This window comes from Melanerpes formicivorus, unplaced genomic scaffold, assembly GCF_026170545.1.
Source record: "Melanerpes formicivorus ecotype bairdi unplaced genomic scaffold, bMelFor1.0.p_v2 SCAF_35, whole genome shotgun sequence".
Lineage (NCBI taxonomy): Eukaryota > Metazoa > Chordata > Aves > Piciformes > Picidae > Melanerpes > Melanerpes formicivorus.
In genome coordinates this window covers 5,341,520-5,357,424 of record NW_027142387.1, presented here as the reverse complement: position 1 = coordinate 5,357,424, position 15,905 = coordinate 5,341,520, and the positions used below count along the sequence as shown (strand labels likewise).

General features: G+C 51.8%; 2 protein-coding genes across 3 annotated transcripts; one reads left to right on the top strand and one right to left on the bottom strand.

The window, feature by feature from the left end:
* Window positions 1-399: 399 nt before the first annotated feature.
* ACBD7 (acyl-CoA binding domain containing 7) lies at window positions 400-5,495 on the top strand. Of its 2 annotated transcripts, none has more exons than XM_068156964.1 (4): window positions 400-660; window positions 4,840-4,978; window positions 5,088-5,150; window positions 5,234-5,495. In XM_068156964.1, the coding sequence occupies exons 1-4, from the start codon at window positions 649-651 to the stop codon at window positions 5,305-5,307; spliced, it is 288 nt and encodes a 95-aa protein (XP_068013065.1). In that variant the 5' UTR covers window positions 400-648; the 3' UTR covers window positions 5,308-5,495. The 2 variants fall into 2 exon arrangements, with proteins under 2 accessions (XP_068013065.1, XP_068013066.1); XM_068156965.1 differs by having other exon boundaries at window positions 414-660; window positions 4,840-4,957.
* Window positions 3,853-15,014, bottom strand: OLAH (oleoyl-ACP hydrolase). The gene is made up of 7 exons (XM_068156962.1): window positions 14,931-15,014; window positions 11,882-12,013; window positions 10,916-11,054; window positions 9,645-9,744; window positions 8,170-8,345; window positions 6,570-6,655; window positions 3,853-6,359 (listed from the first exon to the last, which is right to left on the bottom strand). The coding sequence occupies exons 2-7, from the start codon at window positions 12,009-12,011 to the stop codon at window positions 6,226-6,228; spliced, it is 765 nt and encodes a 254-aa protein (XP_068013063.1). The 5' UTR covers window positions 12,012-12,013; window positions 14,931-15,014; the 3' UTR covers window positions 3,853-6,225.
* Window positions 15,015-15,905: the final 891 nt, after the last annotated feature.

Sequence of the window (15,905 nt, the reverse complement as noted above, 5' to 3'; positions counted from 1 at the left end):
TCCAGTCTCTTCCTAAACACCTCCAATGATGGTGACTCCACCACCTCCCTGGGCAGCACATTCCAATGGCCAATCACTCTTTCTGTGAAGAACTTCTTCCTCACATCCAACCTAAACCTCCCCTGGCACAGCTTGAGACTGTGTCCTCCTGTTCTGGTGCTGGTCTCCCAGGATGGGATCTGTACGTGTGGCACTGCTGCCGTGGTACCCGGGGTGACACCCCCCCCCCCCCCCCCCCCCCCCCCCGTTTTCCAGCTGCACCTGGAGGATGCAAGGGCGCGGGCAGTGGCAGAGGGCACAGCAGCCAGAGCTGGGCTGGCTGTGGTCCGACCCGCTCAGGACATTCCCAAGCAAACAGCTTCTCAGTGCTGCCGTGTCTCGGCTCTCAGGCTGGTGGCCCCATCCTCTGGGATGTGGAAATGAGCTCAGGCTTGGTGACGGGACCAGCGTGTGCTCAGTGCCACCACCCGCCGGTGCCCAGCACTGGCAGCTGCCCAGCTGTCCCCGCGTCCCGGAGCTGAGGTCACCCCCCCAGCCCCACGCCCTCTGCGGCGCTCGGCCCCCGCTCCCACCCCGCAGCCGAGGTAGAAGAGCCGCGGCTCCGCTGCAGGAGGAGTGAGGCCGATCCCTGGGCATCCTTCCAGCGTCATGACTCTCCAGGTAAGGAATTCTGCTGCTGGGAGATGAGAGGGAGGGGAGAAAGGAGAAAAGCAGAAAAGGGGGAGAAAAGGAGGAGAGCTGCGCTGCCCGGCCGTGGTGCAGTGTGGCAGGCAGCAAAGTTACTGCTGCAAAGCGAAGGTTTCCTTCTGGCAGGGAGGTTTGCTGCAGCCTTTGGAAGTAAACTGACTCATTGCTCGCTTCGGGTGCGGGTGAGAGACACAGTACTTGCTCTGAACTACTGAGAGCTCAGGTCGTTTGCTGGAGCCTTGCCTGTGCAGAGCGCGCCCGAATGTTTCTCTTGCTGAGTCCATCGGGTCTGCCAGGCCCGGGTGATGCACGGAGAGGCAGGCACACGGCTATGATTTTAAGTTACATCCGGCTGGAGAAGGAGGAGGAGGAAGCTTATGACACTGAAGCCACAGTGTGTGTGAATAATTCCTGTGGGAGCTGTGTGGAGTTTTTTAGGCTGCGGCACGACTTGATGGGGTTTTGTTTTGGTAGGACAGCTCCTGCCTTCTCTCCGACTCCACATCTAAATAGTTCTTAGGGGCACAATCTTCAGTGCTGGCTTGCAGCCTGCTACCGTGGCAGAGAGCAATGAATGCTGCCCTTGTCTTGCCCGTGCCCTGCTGGATTAGGCTGTTTCTCATGCGTCTCTCAGTTATCCCTTTCACTCCCAGCTCTGCCAGCCCTTTATCCGAGGCTCGCTACCCCACGGGCAGGGAGAAGCACAATGTGCTGACCTAGATGCAGGCAGTGCAGTGCCAGCAGCTCTCTTCTGAGCAGTGGCACAGAGGGTGCATTGTGTTGTCCTGAACATACGAGGGGGGACCCTCATTCTGCAGTGGGGCAGAGCTGCCAAATCCCAGCATAACACCACCCTTGTTTAAGCAGTGAGCACTGAAATGAGAGATTGTCTTGCTCTGCTGGCACTTGGCTCTAGAAATAGATATATTACCTGATGATTGAGCCAGCAGTCACCATCAGACTGGACTATGAGGATGCTGAAGGGACTGGAACATCTGGCTGGTCAGGAAAGGCTGAGAGCCCTGGGACTGTTCAGCCTGGAGAAGAGCAGTCTGAGAGGGTAACTGATCAATGCTGATCAATATCTGAAGTGGGGGGGGAAGAAAGGATGAGGCTCTTTTCAGTGGTGTCCTGTTATAGGACAAGGAGCAATGAAGACAAATTGGAACCCAGGAGGTTCCACCTCAACATGAGGAGAAGCTTCGTTGGTGTAAAGGTGCTGGAGCTGTGGAGGAGGCTGCCCGGAAACGCTGTGGAGTCTCCTTCTCTGGGGACTTTCAAGCCCCATCTGGATGTGTTCCTGTGTGACCTGCCCTGGGTGATTCTGCTCTGGCAGAGGTGTTGGACTGAATGATTTCTGGAGGTCCCTTCCAACCCCTACCAGTCTGTGATTTTTATGATCAGCAGGGTGCTGGGGATGTGCTGCTCATTGCTGTATGCTGTGACACACAAGAATCAGTGCTGGCATATTGCAGCATCCTGCACACTTCTGCACCAGACACCAGGCAGCTTTCTTCTCCTCTCCTCTCCTCTCTGGCTGCCAGCTGCCATCCATAGCTGTGGAGTGCTGGAGCCTGCAAGTAGAGAGCAGGAAGGTGGCACTGACAGCCAAAAAAGCTGCCTTTGACCTCAGTGCCCTGCTCACACAGCAGCTGCAGCACTTGAGTGCTACTCTGCCCTCCAGATCAAGCACTTTCTACCATGTAGACCAATTATCTATTGGTTTTTAAAATAATTTTCACTGCATCTCATAGTGAAGCTTCTAGTCTGAGTTAAAACAGGGCTAAACAAGCCCCTGAAACATTAACTCTGAACTGGGACAGGAGGTGTTATAAAATGTCGGCCAATTTACTCTTTCATCTGGGCTGGGAAAGCTTCTGCTGCAGTTTTCTCACCTTTCAGGAACACAAATAATCACTCCTCTGACATTAAGCTTGGTAAAAGAAAATATTTTCGCTTTCTTTAGCCACAGCAGAGAAGCCAAGCAGCTTTTGTGGCCCATATAATCTATTTCTTTTAGCCCTGATCCAAGCTCACTAAATCCAGTTACTTAAAACAGTTTTCACAATCAGTTTAATTCCTGTTAAAATGCTGATTATTTTCTTGTAATTAAACAAGAGAGTCCCAGAATGGCTCAGGTTGGAAGGGACCTTAGAGCTCACCTGCTAAAACCTCCCCACCATTGGCAGGGACACCTCTCAACTAGATTCAGCTGCTCAAGGCCTCATCCAGCCTGGCCTTCAACACCCCCAGGGAGGAAGCAGCCACAGCATCCCTGGGCAGCCTGTGCCAGAGTCTCACCACCCTCCTACTGAAGAACTTCTTCCTCAGCTCCAGTCTAACCCTGCTCTGCCTCAGCTTCAAACCATTCCCCCTTGCCCTGTCTCTAGACACCCTCAGGAAAAGTCCCTCTGCAGCCTTCCTGTAGGATCCCTTCAGGTACTGGCAGGCAACTCTAAGGTCTCTCTGGAGCCTTCTCTTCTCCAGGCTGAACAACCCCAGCTCACTCAGCCTGGCCTCACAGCAGAGGTGCTCCAGCCCTTGGACCATCTTTGTGGCCTCCTCTGGACTCACTCCAAAAGCTCTGTGTCCTCCTTCTGGGGACACCAGAAGTGGAGGCAGGACTGGAGGTGGCGTCTCAGCAGAGGAGAGTCAAGGGGTAGAATCCCCTCCCTTGCCCTGCTGGCCACACTCCTCTGGATGCAGCCCAGCACACAGCTGCCTTCTGGGCTGCATGAGGGCACTGCTGGCTCATGGGGAGCTGCTCAGCAACCAATAACCCCAAGTCTCTTCCTGCAGAGCTGCTCTCAACCCCTTCTGTACCCAGCCTGGATTTGTTGCTGGGGTTGGCCTGCTCCAGCTGCAGGACCTTGCACTTTGAGAGTCCATGGAAACAAAATAAACCCTGCTGAGAAGAGCTGATGGAGAGAGCATTTCAGCACTGCCGAGTGAGCTTCTACACGTGTCTAGAGGCCATGACTTGGATTTATCTAAATTGATGCATATAAAATATTCTGGCTGGTTTGGGCTTTTAATTCTAGGGGGAAAAAAATCCTTTTTTGTTTTTGTTCATCTCACAGAATTCCTTAATATTTGGTTGCTTCCAAAATTAAGAGGAGGTCCACAGGTTTTGGTTGTTCTTGAAAGAAATCAGAGCACAAAAGGTTTGACTTACAGCTTTGTGCTGTTTTATTGAGTTTCCTTAGGAACAAACTGCACAGGCATGGTTACACTTTGTGGCCCATAAAGTTGATATTTAAGACTGTAATTTAGAAGGCATTGGGTTTAGGATTGGATCTGGTGGCTCTGCCAAGTTCTGCAAGGATCAGGTTTGAGAGTTTGTAGTGGACAAATGAGACTTGGAACCTGGCTCATCACAATCATAGAATCCTAGGCTGGTTTGGGTTGGAAGGGACCTTAAAGATGATCTTCTTCCAACCCCCTGGTCCTGAAGGTCCCTTCCGACCCAAACCAGGGCTCCAGAGCCTGAGCTGAAGCCTCTCCTAAGGTGTGGTGTAGAGAACAATGGCTGTGGCCTTGGGCTGCTGTAACCATGGGCTGCATGCAGGGAGTAAATTTACACCTTGCTGTATTTGGGATCTGGGTGTTGGAGGTGGTCCTGGCAGTGGCACTGCTTGACTGCACATCTGTCCCAGCTATTTGCCACCAACTGCAGTGCCAGAAGAGAAGTGGGACTGAAGGGGCAGGTGGGCAGTGCTCCTCAGAGGGCTCCCCAGCTCTGCTGCTCCACTCAGCGCTGCACAGTCAGGGCCAGAAGGATCCAGAGGCTGCTGCTGGGGTGCAGAGCTGAGTGAGCACCCCCAGGGTGACAGTGAAGGTGTGTACAGCATGGGCACTGCAGGGGCTGCTCACATGGATGTGTCTGCAGACAGCCTGGCACTGGGCAGTCTGTGGTGCTTCCAAGTGGGGAGATGTAAAACCTGGCTTCTTTGAGCAGGGCTGCCAAGCAGGCCTGGCCCCCTCCCTAATCCCGAGGTGGGGCTTAAACTTCTTTCAGTGGGCAATGCCTCAGCTGACCACTAAGCCCAGGGCAGTAACTGGGAGTCTGCAGTGATACTGCTGTGCTTGCCAGACTTGATGGTTCAAGCACAGCCCTGCAAGGAAGCCTAACCCCTGCTTTTCCTTCTTCAGGCTGACTTTGAGAGTGCTGCAGAAGATGTAAAAAAACTGAAAACAAGACCAAGTGATGAAGAGCTGAAGGAACTGTATGGGCTCTACAAACAGGCCACTGTTGGAGACATTAATATTGGTACTGGAGACATTAATATTGGTATCCCCCTTCCTGTAGACACCTCACATCTCCTCCCATCGCTTGATGACATCAAACAAGTGTGGTGTCCACCTGCATGATACTCAGAGGTTTGCATTTCCTTTGGCAGAGTGTCCAGGCATGCTGGATGTGAAAGGCAAAGCCAAGTGGGAGGCCTGGAACCAGAAGAAAGGTGGCACAGCAAGTCCCTTTGCAGCAGGTAGTGGTGGTTGTAGGGTGCCAACCCAAGGTAATGACTCCTGCTTTCCTTTGCAGGTCTGTCCCAGGAGGATGCCATGAGTGCCTACATCTCTAAAGCAAAAGCCATGGTAGAAAAATATGGGATCTAGAATCCTGAGCAGAATTCCCACTAATACCTAACTCCTGAGCAGCTAATGAGCTAACTGTGGAGACAAGGCCAGCACTAACTCCTCACTGTGCAGCCTGGCAGCAAATGCTGTCTGGAAGGGGCATTCACACACATGCCCATCCTTAGATTGTGTCCTGCCCTGAATAAACCTGAACCTAGTGAAGCTTTCTGGAAGGACTGTGGCTTTTTTTTTAGGGGGTTGGAATTCAGCTCTGCTTAGCCAACAGAGAAGCTCCCTAAGTAAAAGAATGTGGCTGTGAGTTGTTGCAGAGGAGGTGAAGGGAGGTGAAGGATGGTGAAGGGTTTGTGCAAGAGGAGAAGTGTGTGGGGGGGAAGAATCACCTCAGTTTTGTTCTTCAGCCCCAAAGCCACCAATGTTTAATTTACAGAAGAGGAGGAAACCTTCCCCTTTTGAAGGGTTACAGAGGAGGAGCAGAACAACTCGCAGGCAGAGTGAAGGCTGCAGGGAGACCTGCTGGTGGCCTTTCAGCACTGAAAGGATTCACTCAGAAAGCTGGGGACAGGCTTCTGAGCAGGGCCTGCTGTGACAGGACAAAGGGTGATAGTTTGAACTAGAAGAGGGGACAGTTAGACTGGAGAGAAGGGAGACAGTTTTTACAGTGAGAGTGGTGAGACCCTGGCCCGGGTTTCCCAGAAAGATGGGAGATGCCCCATCCCTGGAATCATTCCAGGTCAGGCTGTTTGGGGCTCTGAGCAACCTGCTCTGGTTGGGGATGACCCTGCTGAATGCAGGGGTTTGGTCTTGAGATGAGGATCTTTAAAGATCCCTTCCAACCCAAAGCATCCTATGGTTCTATGACTACATGCAGTTTACAGGCTTCTTGTGGAGAGCTGTGGACTGTCTTCCACCTCCTGCCTCTAAAAGAGAAGGCAATGCTCAGAGCCCAGCATTCTCTATGCATCTTGTGATGTGTCTTGCCAGGAAGATCTCATTGGAGGGTTCCAGCAGATAAAAGTGACCTCCAGGAAGCTTGTATGAGGAAGTGTCTCCACTTGTCAGCTCAGGCCAGGCTGGAAGAGATGAAATGGCAGCTGTGGGGTCATTTTACATCAACTATTTCCAAGTTGTTCTTTAATAACGATTGCCAGTCCCACATCAGCTGGTTTGGTTGAGGCATGGAGACTCCTGTGCTGCTGTGCTTGGTTTCAGGAGATAAAAGACTGCAGTGGCCTCTCCATTAACTCATCCAACACAATAGGGAAATGAAGCAAGCACAGTACCTTTTAAATCATAGGGCTTGTCCTCAGAGCCATTGAAGCAGGTGATGTCACAGGAGAGGGGAATGTTCCTCTCTGCCTTCTCAAAGCTGTGAACAGAAGCAGCAATGACATTTTTCATCAGATACTGAGATCTGGGGGTTTGTTCCACATCCAGAATACCTTTTACTTTCTCCTCCCAAACCTAACAGGAATTTGAGTCTTCAGATCAGAAGGAGTTACTGTAAGATCCTGAGCTCCTTACCCTAATGCAAATAGATCTACAGCTTTAAAGACAACTGCCCAATAGTTAGGAGAAAAAGCACTTCAACCTTGCCCAGGGAGGTGGTGGAGTCACCATCACTGGAGGTGTTTAGGAAGAGCCTGGATGAGGCACTTGGTGCCATGGTTTAGTTGATTGGATGGCATTGGCTGATAGGTTGGACTTGATCTCCAAGGTCTTTTCCAACCTGGTTAATCCTATTCTATGCTGTTCTATGCTAAAGGCCCTCACCTACAGTGAGGGACCATGTTGGCTGCTTCTCCTCATGTTCTCATGTTTCTGGGTCTTACCAGCCTCAGGCTGCTCTGGCCAAAAGTGTCCTGTGGCCTTCACCCCTCAGCCACCTGGGCTGCTGTGTGGGGCCAGCAGCTGGGATAGAAGCAGATGGTTACTCTCTGGAAGCTTGGACACAGGGACTCTGCCAGCCCTCCTTAGGTTGGGGGGCCTTGAATCAGGAGGCTGAATGCAGTGAGCCTGAAGTATCCTTGACTAGCAGGGCAAGAGAGGGGATTCTGCCCCTCTGCTCTGCTGAGACTCCACCTCCAATACTGCTCCAGCTCTGGTGTCCCCAGCAGAAGAATGACACAGAGCTGGTGGAGTGAGTCCAGAGGAGACCATAAAGCTGATCCAAGGGCTGGAGCACCTCTGCTGTGAGGACAGGCTCAGGGAGCTGGGGTTGTTCAGCCTGGAAAAGAGAAGGCTTCAGGGAGACCTTAGAGCTGCATGCCAGGACCTGAAGGGATCCTACAGGAAGGCTGCAGAGAGACCTTTGCTGAGACAGGACAAGGGGGAATGGTTTGAAGCTGAGGCAGAGCAGGGTTAGACTGGAGCTGAGGAAGAAGTTCTTCAGTAGGAGGCTGGTGAGACTCTGGAATAGGCTGCCCAGGGAGGCTGTGGCTGCCTCCTCCCTGGGAGTGTTGAAGGCCAGGCTGGATGAGGCCTTGAGCAACTGAGTCTAGTTGAGAGGTGTCCCTGCCCATGGCTGGGAGGTTGGAGCAGGTGAGCTCTGAGGTCCCTTTCAACTTCATGAATTCTGGGGTTCTGTGATCATCACCTGGCCTCAGAAACAATCAAAGCTGAGAAAATGCTCCTTGCAGTGACTACTGCAAGTGGTTCTGCTGCTGCAGTCAGTGGGTGCTACAGTAAGCACTGTTTCTCTCAAGGCTTAAATACTTGGCTGTATATGGAAAAGCAGAGCAGAGAGAAAGCTGCTCCATGGGCTTTGTAGAGCAGAGGGGAGAGCAGAGGACAGAGAGAGCAGAAAGGAAAGCTGAGCTGATCAGACAGGAGTGAAACTGTGAAACAGAGAGAGAGAGGTGGAAGAGAAAGCTGTCAACTTACGAGAAGGTCTGAAGAACTCTGAGGTCCTCTCTGAATGTCTGGATCAGGTGTTTCTTAATCTCCTCACTTTGCAGAAACTCAGAGGGAGTTCCTCCTTGAATTGTTATATATTTAATAATGTCTTCATCTGCTGCATCATGTATGGGGATGCTTTTGATGGGAAGGAGGGCCTCAGACTGTCAGCACCAGACAAAAGAGATCAGGTGTGGTACAGGACAGACACAGCAGAGCATTTTCAGTGATAAGTGTGGACTGAAAAAATGTGCAATGACTCTCTGGCTGCAAACCAAGCTACATCTACAGGGAATGCTTCTTGGGAATGGTTAGCACACTGTGTGGGCTGAAAACCCAGCTTATGAGCCATCCAGGTACCCTCAGGGTCTGACCCTTCCCCAGACAAAGGGCCATTCATTGACTTGTGCTCCAAGTTTGTCCCTCACTACTGAAAGAAAATATTGAAGAGAAAGCAAAGCCTGGCAGTGGCCACTGTCTGCTGGAGGGCTGGAAGGAACAGCTGAGGGAGGACACTTGCAGGAGTAAGAAGTGCTAGCTCACACTCAGGTTTGCTAAGAAGCCTCATAAGGAGTAAAACAGAAAGTGTGAGGACTGGGGGAAAGCCACCTCACTGCTGTTGTCCTAAGACTAGCAGGACCACCAGAAGCTCAGGCTGAGAGGGTTGGGGTTGTTCAGCCTGGAGAAGAGAAGGCTCCAAGCAGATTTATAGCAGCCTTCAGTACCTGAAGAGGCTACAGGAGAGCTGGGGAGGGACTTTTGACAAGGGCTGGGAGTGACAGGATGAAGAGTGATAGCTTTGAGCTGGAAGAGGGGAGCTGGAGATTAGGAAGAAATTTTTGACAGTGAGGTGGGGAGACACTGGAACAGGTTGCCCAGGGAGGTTGTGGATGTCCCCTCCATGCAAGTGTTCAAAGCCAGGCTGGAGGAGGCCTTGAGCAAGCTGTGCTGGTGGGAGGTGTCCCTGCCCATGGCAGGGGGTTGGAACTGGGTGATCTTGAGTGTCCCTTCCAACCCAACCCATTCTAGGATTTTATGAAGTGAGGGCAGATCAGGAATCTAACAAAGAATGAAGAGGGCAGGAAATGGAGCAGATGTACTGCAGGGTGCTGAGGGTGAGCTCAGGATGGTTATCCCCCAGGGCACAGAGCAGGCAGTGGGACTCTGCAGCTTGTTCTTGCTCTATAGTATCAAGCCAAAGGCCACAGCCAATAATGCAGTGCTCCAAAGGGCAGCAGGAGCTGAGGGAGACTGGACACTCTTCCCCCCAACCAAGGCAAGCTGAGATTCTCCACCCTCCTCAGCATTAATTCCCTGGAAGCTAACCAGGTGTTTCTGCATCTCTTCCAAAGCAATGCTTGCTTTGTGTTCAAGCCACCCTTCACCCCTTCCTGCACCATGCTCTTGCTCTAGCTAATTAATGCACTGCTTGGTTCTGCACTATTAACAGAGCTGCAACTTACATTTGGGGTGTGTGCCCCTGACACAAACAGGTGGAATGGCTCCAGTCCATACTTCTCTTTCAGCTGGAGTGCAACTGCAAAGCTAATGTAAGATCCAAAGCTGGAGAGGAAAGAGAAATGAAAGCAAAGTAAGCAAAACCCGTGTGTGAAAACTGGGAATGTAACTAGAGCTTCAGAGCTGATGGCTGCCTGTACTAAGGGCTAAACACTGAGCCAGAAAGGCATTTGTAGATGGAGTACCTTCTGTGCTTCATAGGATCCTAGAATGGGTTGGGTTGGATCTTCAAGATCATGCAGTTCCAAGCCCCTGCCATGGGCAGGGACACCTCCCACCAGCACAGCTTGCTCAAGGCCTCATCCAGCCTGGCCTTCAACACCTCCAGGGAGGGGGCGTCCACAACCTCCCTGGGCAATGTGTTCCAGTGTCTCTCCAACCTTCTCATAGAATCCTAGAATGGTTTGGGATGGAAGGGACCTCCAAAGGTCGTCCAGTCCAACCCCCCTGCACTCAGCAGGGACATCCTCCACTAGAGCAGCTTGCTCAGAGCCTTCTCCAGCTTCACCTTCAATACCTCCAGGCATGGGGCCTCAACTACCTCCCTGGGTAACCTGTGGCAGTGTTCCAGCACCCTCATGGTGCAGAACTTGTTCCTCACATCCCATCTCAATCTGCTCTGCTCTCATTTCAAACCACTGCCCCTCATCCTGTCCCTGCAGGCCTTTGCAAACAGTCCCTCTGCAGCCTTCTTGCAGCCCCTTTCAGGTACTGGCAGGCTGCTGTTAGTTCTGCCTGGAGCCTTCTCTTCTCCAGGCTGGACAACCCCAGCTCCCTCAGCCTGTTCCCCTAGGACATCTCTTAGCTGCCTGCCATGAGGTGCAATTCTATCCTGCCCAGTTTTACAGATCAGACCTTTCTAAACCTCTCCTAATGATCCTCTCTCCTTACCTTGCAGTAAGAACAATTATTCTGACTCCTTGGGCCTAGGTGAGCTCCCAGACCTATACTTTATGAATGGTTCACCACTGCCACAAACATTAAATAGAGGAAGAATTTGTCATTGTAAAGCTCCAAATCAATCCCAGCACTGCCATCTTCAGAAGACACTGTGCCTGAAGCAGTAAAGAACTGAGCAGAGCCTCTGAGCTCAACCAACCACATTTGCAGAGGGCTATTTTCCTAGTTCTTGCAAACCAAAGCATTAAGTACCCATCCCTAGAGCTCAAAGGTAGAGCTCCTTCAGCAGGCTGCCTGCAGATGTGACCCTTTTTACCTGTGACCAAAAAATGCAAATGGTTTTTCTTGCAGGTCTTTGAGCAGAGCAGTTGTGATTTCAGTGACCAAGCTCGTCATGTCCTTCGCAAAGGGCTCCTTCAGACGACTTTCTCTGCCAGGAAACCTCAGAGAGTACACTGCAGAGGAGGAGAGGGACAACAACTGCACTTATTGCCAGCAGTAACCTCATTGTAGTTAGGTTTTGTTCATCTCTTCTGCAGGACATTCAGATTATTGAACTCCATCCTCACAGCTGCTGCAGGCTCTTTGCTATTGCTGGCTTTGGATGATGGGAGGGATTAGGTGCCCATACCTCCCTTTACTCACAGATGTTGCCCCTTCCAATGCTTGAGCTGATTGGTGAGTGCCTTGGGTCAGAAATCCACAAGGTCTTGATCTCAGCTGAGGCTGCAAAGTAACTTTCCTGGTATTGATAAGCAGAGATGAATTACTCCCAACAGCAGGAAGCGTGAGGGCTGTGCAAAATGCAACCTTTCAAGGGCAGCCTGGTAGAGTTTTGCACCCTGGCTGGATTCATCCATGCCTGCAGTTACTCCTAGCCTATCTCCTTAGTGACTTTGTCAGAGGTGGTTCCAGTGGGGCAAAGCCTTTTTTTTGCTTAAAATTGGAAGTAAAATGTGCCTGTCAGCAGCACACAGGTGGCTGCAGCCTGCTGTAACCGCAGTGGCAGCGCTCTCCAGAAATGGCCACAGCCTTGGGTTCTCTTTGTGGGAGGTCTCCACGTGAAGCAGCCTTGGTTCCTCCTCCAACACTTGGAGTGCTGCTGGAGCCTGGCAGCAGTCCCTGGGCACCAAGCTAAATATCAGCACTGCTAGAAATCCATAGGAATTCCCTTCTGGCTTACACTTGCAGTGCTCTCCAGCATTCTGTTCCGCTCAGAGCCGGTGCCCACCAGGGGTTTCAGCCTTGCTCCCCTTCTCCTTTGACTAGGCAGGTGACTAACCTTCAGTCGAGCTGTTGAAGAGTCTGCCCCATTGAGCAAGGGCAGAAGTTCCACCTCCAGCCCACGGAAAGCAAATCAGCCTACAGAGGGCATTTGGCCTTTTGTAGGGACAAGCAACCAGCTGCTCCATTCCTAGAGAGAGCCAAGAAAACATGGTTCAAGAACAAGAGCAGAATCAGAGTGAATCCAGGCTCATCTGAAATGAGGGGCTGCAGGATTTTCTGTCACCAGCAGTGCTTGTGACATGACAACGTTAGACAGGAGGCAGCCTTCATGCAACAGTGCAAACCAAGTATGCTTCTAGACATGGTGCTGGAATAGTCTGGGCAACACCCTTGGTTTGAGTCATAGAGCCATAGAATAGTTCTATGGTGACTGATCACAGCTGAGTTTTGGTGGCCAGCCAGGTGGATTTGTGTCCTCTCAGAAGATGGGGCTTGGTTGGGTGCTCAGAAGATGATTTTAGGTCATCCAGTCCAACCTTCAACCCACCACCACCATGGCCACTGAACCATGGCCTCAAGTGTCATGGCCACACCTTTCTAGAACACCTCCAGGGATGGTACTCCACCACCTCCCTGGACACCAAAGTCACAGCAAAGAACAGAAGCAGCAGCAGAACTGGAGATGGGTTTCAGGATGGCCATTCAAAACCACAGGCTTGCAGAGCAGGCACAAACATACAAGGTTCATCTAAAGGCCTAGAAGATGTAAGGAGCAGCTCTAACAGGGGTCAAATGGATGTCTGGATGCAGTTTTTTATCTATAGGAAATCCCTGTGAAGTTCTCTTTCGTGTATTTCTCTTCAGTGCCTGTGAGCAGCTGGCACCACTGCCAGCCTCCGCAGGGAGCTGCACAGCTCTGCTCTCTGCTGCATGGAGAATCAGCTCCTTTTTGTCTGGAACCCAGCTCCTGCAGCTTCCCCTGTTGGCCACAGGGTAGCACGGTAAGGCAGTGAAGGCTGCACCCCAGCATCTGCCCAGGAGCAGTTCTGAGCTCTGCTGTCATGCTCCCTGACAGTTCCTTTGCTGCAGGACAAGGCCTGGCTTGCCCAGGTAGCCCTCCTATGGCAGAGCCTCTTCCCCCCTGCCCAGCTCTGCACTCTTTCTGATTGCTTTAGCCTCTTTTTTTTTGAGCTGCTGTAACAGTCAGAGCCACCTTCAGCTGTCCCACAGCAGCTTTAGCACTCTGGTTTCCTGTCTGACAGAATTCCCAGCAAGATTTAGGACTGCTCCTTCCTTCTGGCTGAGGAGGGAGAATGGCATGGAAGGGGCCAGCTGCCCCTCTCCAGTGTCAGCCCCTGGCTTTGAGTCTGAGAGGAAAGCAGCTCCCAGCCACTTGGATTTCTCTTCCCTGACTTTCATAGATTCACAGAATGGTTTGGTTGGAAGATCATCCAGTCCCAACCCCCTGCCATGGGCAGGGACATCTCCCACCAGCCCAGCTTGCTCAAGGCCTCATCCAGCCCAGCCTTGAACACCTGCAGGGAGGGAACATCCCCAACCTCCCTGGGCAACCTGTTCCAGTGTCTCCCCACCCTCACTGTCAAGAATTTCTTCCTCATCTCCAGTCTAAATCTGCCCTCCTCAAGCTTCAATCCACTCCCTCTCATCCTTGGGGTTGGACTGGATGACCTTTGGAGGTCCCTTCCAACACAACCCATTCTGTGATTCTGTCACTGGGATTTTTTTGTCCTCTATCCTTGCTGATGAGGTCTGTGGACACAAGCACTGAGTGTTTCAGGCTGTGCTCTGTCAGAAGCCCCTGAGACCATCCCATACAACACAAAGAGCTGATAAAGGCCAATGAGAAGCAACAGTCTGACAGACCTTAACAAGGAAAGGCTTTCTGCAAGCATTAGAATAACTCATGTGTGCTTGGTTTAAAAAGCCCTCTGAAAGCAGTAATTAGGGGCTAGCAAGCAGCAAAATTCCATTGCCAAAATGCTGCAGCTGACAGTGGGTGTTGCTTGGAACACAGCTTAGTGCAGACAGGACCTGCCTCCTGTGCCCACACTGTCCTCTGCTACACAAAGAGGCTGAGAGCAGCCAGAGCAGAGCAGGCAGCAGCTCCTGCCCAGCCTCAAACCACACCACATGGGCAAGGCAGAGCAAAACCTGCCCCAAAGTTGCTGTGCCAATGTCCTGGTTTTCACACAGGCTTCAGCTGGGAGGTCTGACAGCATTTGTTGAGAATCACAGAACTGATTGGGTTGGAAAAGCCCTCCAAGGCCATCCAGTCCAACCAGCCCTTCCCAGAGCTGGTCTTCACAGTGGATCAAAAGCTGATCAGTGAGATTGGACGTGCCAAGGACTTGTACTACAGAAAGGTGACCTTGGCTGCTGCTGCTCTTCTGCCCTTGTTGTCTGCATCCTAGTTAGAGGGTTACACCTGGTCTGGAGAACAGGGCTGGAGATGTTGATAAACTGATAAATAAGGAGGCTTAACACCAAGCTTGAATTGGTTACACTGCTGGTTTAGAGAATCACAGAATTGTTTGGGTTGGAAAAGCTCTCCAAGATCACCCAGTCCAGCCATCAACCCAGCACCACCATGGCCACTACACCGTGTCCCCAGGTGCCATGGCCACACATTTCTGGAACACCTCCAGGGATGGGGACTCCACCACCTCCCTGGGCAGCCTGTGCCAAGCCCTGATCACTCTTGTAGCAATTAAATTCTTCCTGATCTCCAATCTAAAGCTCCCCTGGCCCAATTTCAAGCCATTTCCTATGAGAGAGGTAAAAAGCACCTATCAAAACTCCCTGAGCTGAAGGATGGTGGAACCAGCTTCTCTGGATTGATTCCTTTGGCTTCAGCAGCAGGAGTTCCATTGCCACAAAAAGATCCAAACCCCAGTTTGGAACCTGGCAGTCAGACAAGACACCCAAACCCCTCCTCAAACTGGTTCCCAAGGTGACACAGATATGTCCACATGCTAAAGAAGCCTCTTTGGCCCTACTCAGACAGCAGCCACAGAGAACCCTCCCTCTTTCCTCTTCCAGCTGCTTTATTCCATCACCACCCACCTGAATTGAGACACAAATACCTGAGTGGTGGGAAGCCCACTGGTGGCAGCAGTCCCAGCCCAAGGAGGGGGCTCCACGTCAAGCAGCAGGAGTCAGGACCTGTGGGAATCAGCAGCTGGAGGAGCAAAGGCAGCAGGAGAGCAGGGGGTGTGTGGCTGGGTGACACAGCCTCTGCTTTTATGGCTCCTGCAGGCTGGAGGGAGGAGCCCACAGCCTGGAGAAGAGGCAGGGACTCAGGCATAGCATCCCAAAGGGAGACAGGAATAGTGTGCCAGGGGTGACACAGTGCTTGGCAGCAGCAGAGGGAAGGTGTGACCAATCAACCCTGGGTTTGACATGCATGGAGAGCCTGTGCCATACCAACCCAGACTGTGAAATGAGAGCAGAACCTGTGCCATACCAACCCAGACTGTGAAATGAGAGCAGAACCTGTGCCATGTCAACCCAGACTGTGAAATGAGAGCAGAACCTGTGCCATACCAGCCCAGACTGTGAAATGAGTGCAGAACCTGTGCCATATCAACCCAGACTGTGAAATGAGTGCAGAACCTGTGCCATGTCAACCCAGACTGTGAAATGAGTGCAGAACCTGTGCCATGTCAACCCAGACTGTGAAATGAGTGCAGAACCTGTGCCATACCAACCCAGACTGTGAAATGAGTGCAGAACCTGTGCCATGTCAACCCAGACTGTGAAATGAGAGCAGAACCTGTGCCATACCAGCCCAGACTGTGAAATGAGTGCAGAACCTGTGCCATGTCAACCCAGACTGTGAAATGAGAGCAGAACCTGTGCCATACCAACCCAGACTGTGAAATGAGTGCAGAACCTGTGCCATGTCAACCCAGACTGTGAAATGAGAGCAGAACCTGTGCCATACCAGCCCAGACTGTGAAATGAGTGCAGAACCTGTGCCATACCAGCCCAGACTGTGAAATGAGAGCAGAACCTGTGCCATACCAGCCCAGACTGTGAAATGAGTGCAGAACCTGTGC

What these genes read in the sequence shown, in the direction of transcription:
- ACBD7 (XM_068156964.1), top strand. An exon ending in TACTGGAGACATTAATATTG is followed by an intron (nt 4,979 to 5,087) that starts GTATCCCCCTTC and finishes TTCCTTTGGCAG; the next exon opens with AGTGTCCAGGCATGCTGGAT. An exon ending in GGCCTGGAACCAGAAGAAAG is followed by an intron (nt 5,151 to 5,233) that starts GTGGCACAGCAA and finishes TTTCCTTTGCAG; the next exon opens with GTCTGTCCCAGGAGGATGCC.
- OLAH (XM_068156962.1), bottom strand. Translation starts at nt 12,011, where the DNA reads ATGGAGCAGCTGGTTGCTTGTCCCTACAAAAGGCCAAATGCCCTCTGT. An exon ending in AGAGTTCTTCAGACCTTCTC is followed by an intron (nt 6,656 to 8,169) that starts GTAAGTTGACAG and finishes TTCTGTTCACAG; the next exon opens with CTTTGAGAAGGCAGAGAGGA. An exon ending in CAAGCCCTATGATTTAAAAG is followed by an intron (nt 6,360 to 6,569) that starts GTACTGTGCTTG and finishes CATCTCTTCCAG; the next exon opens with CCTGGCCTGAGCTGACAAGT.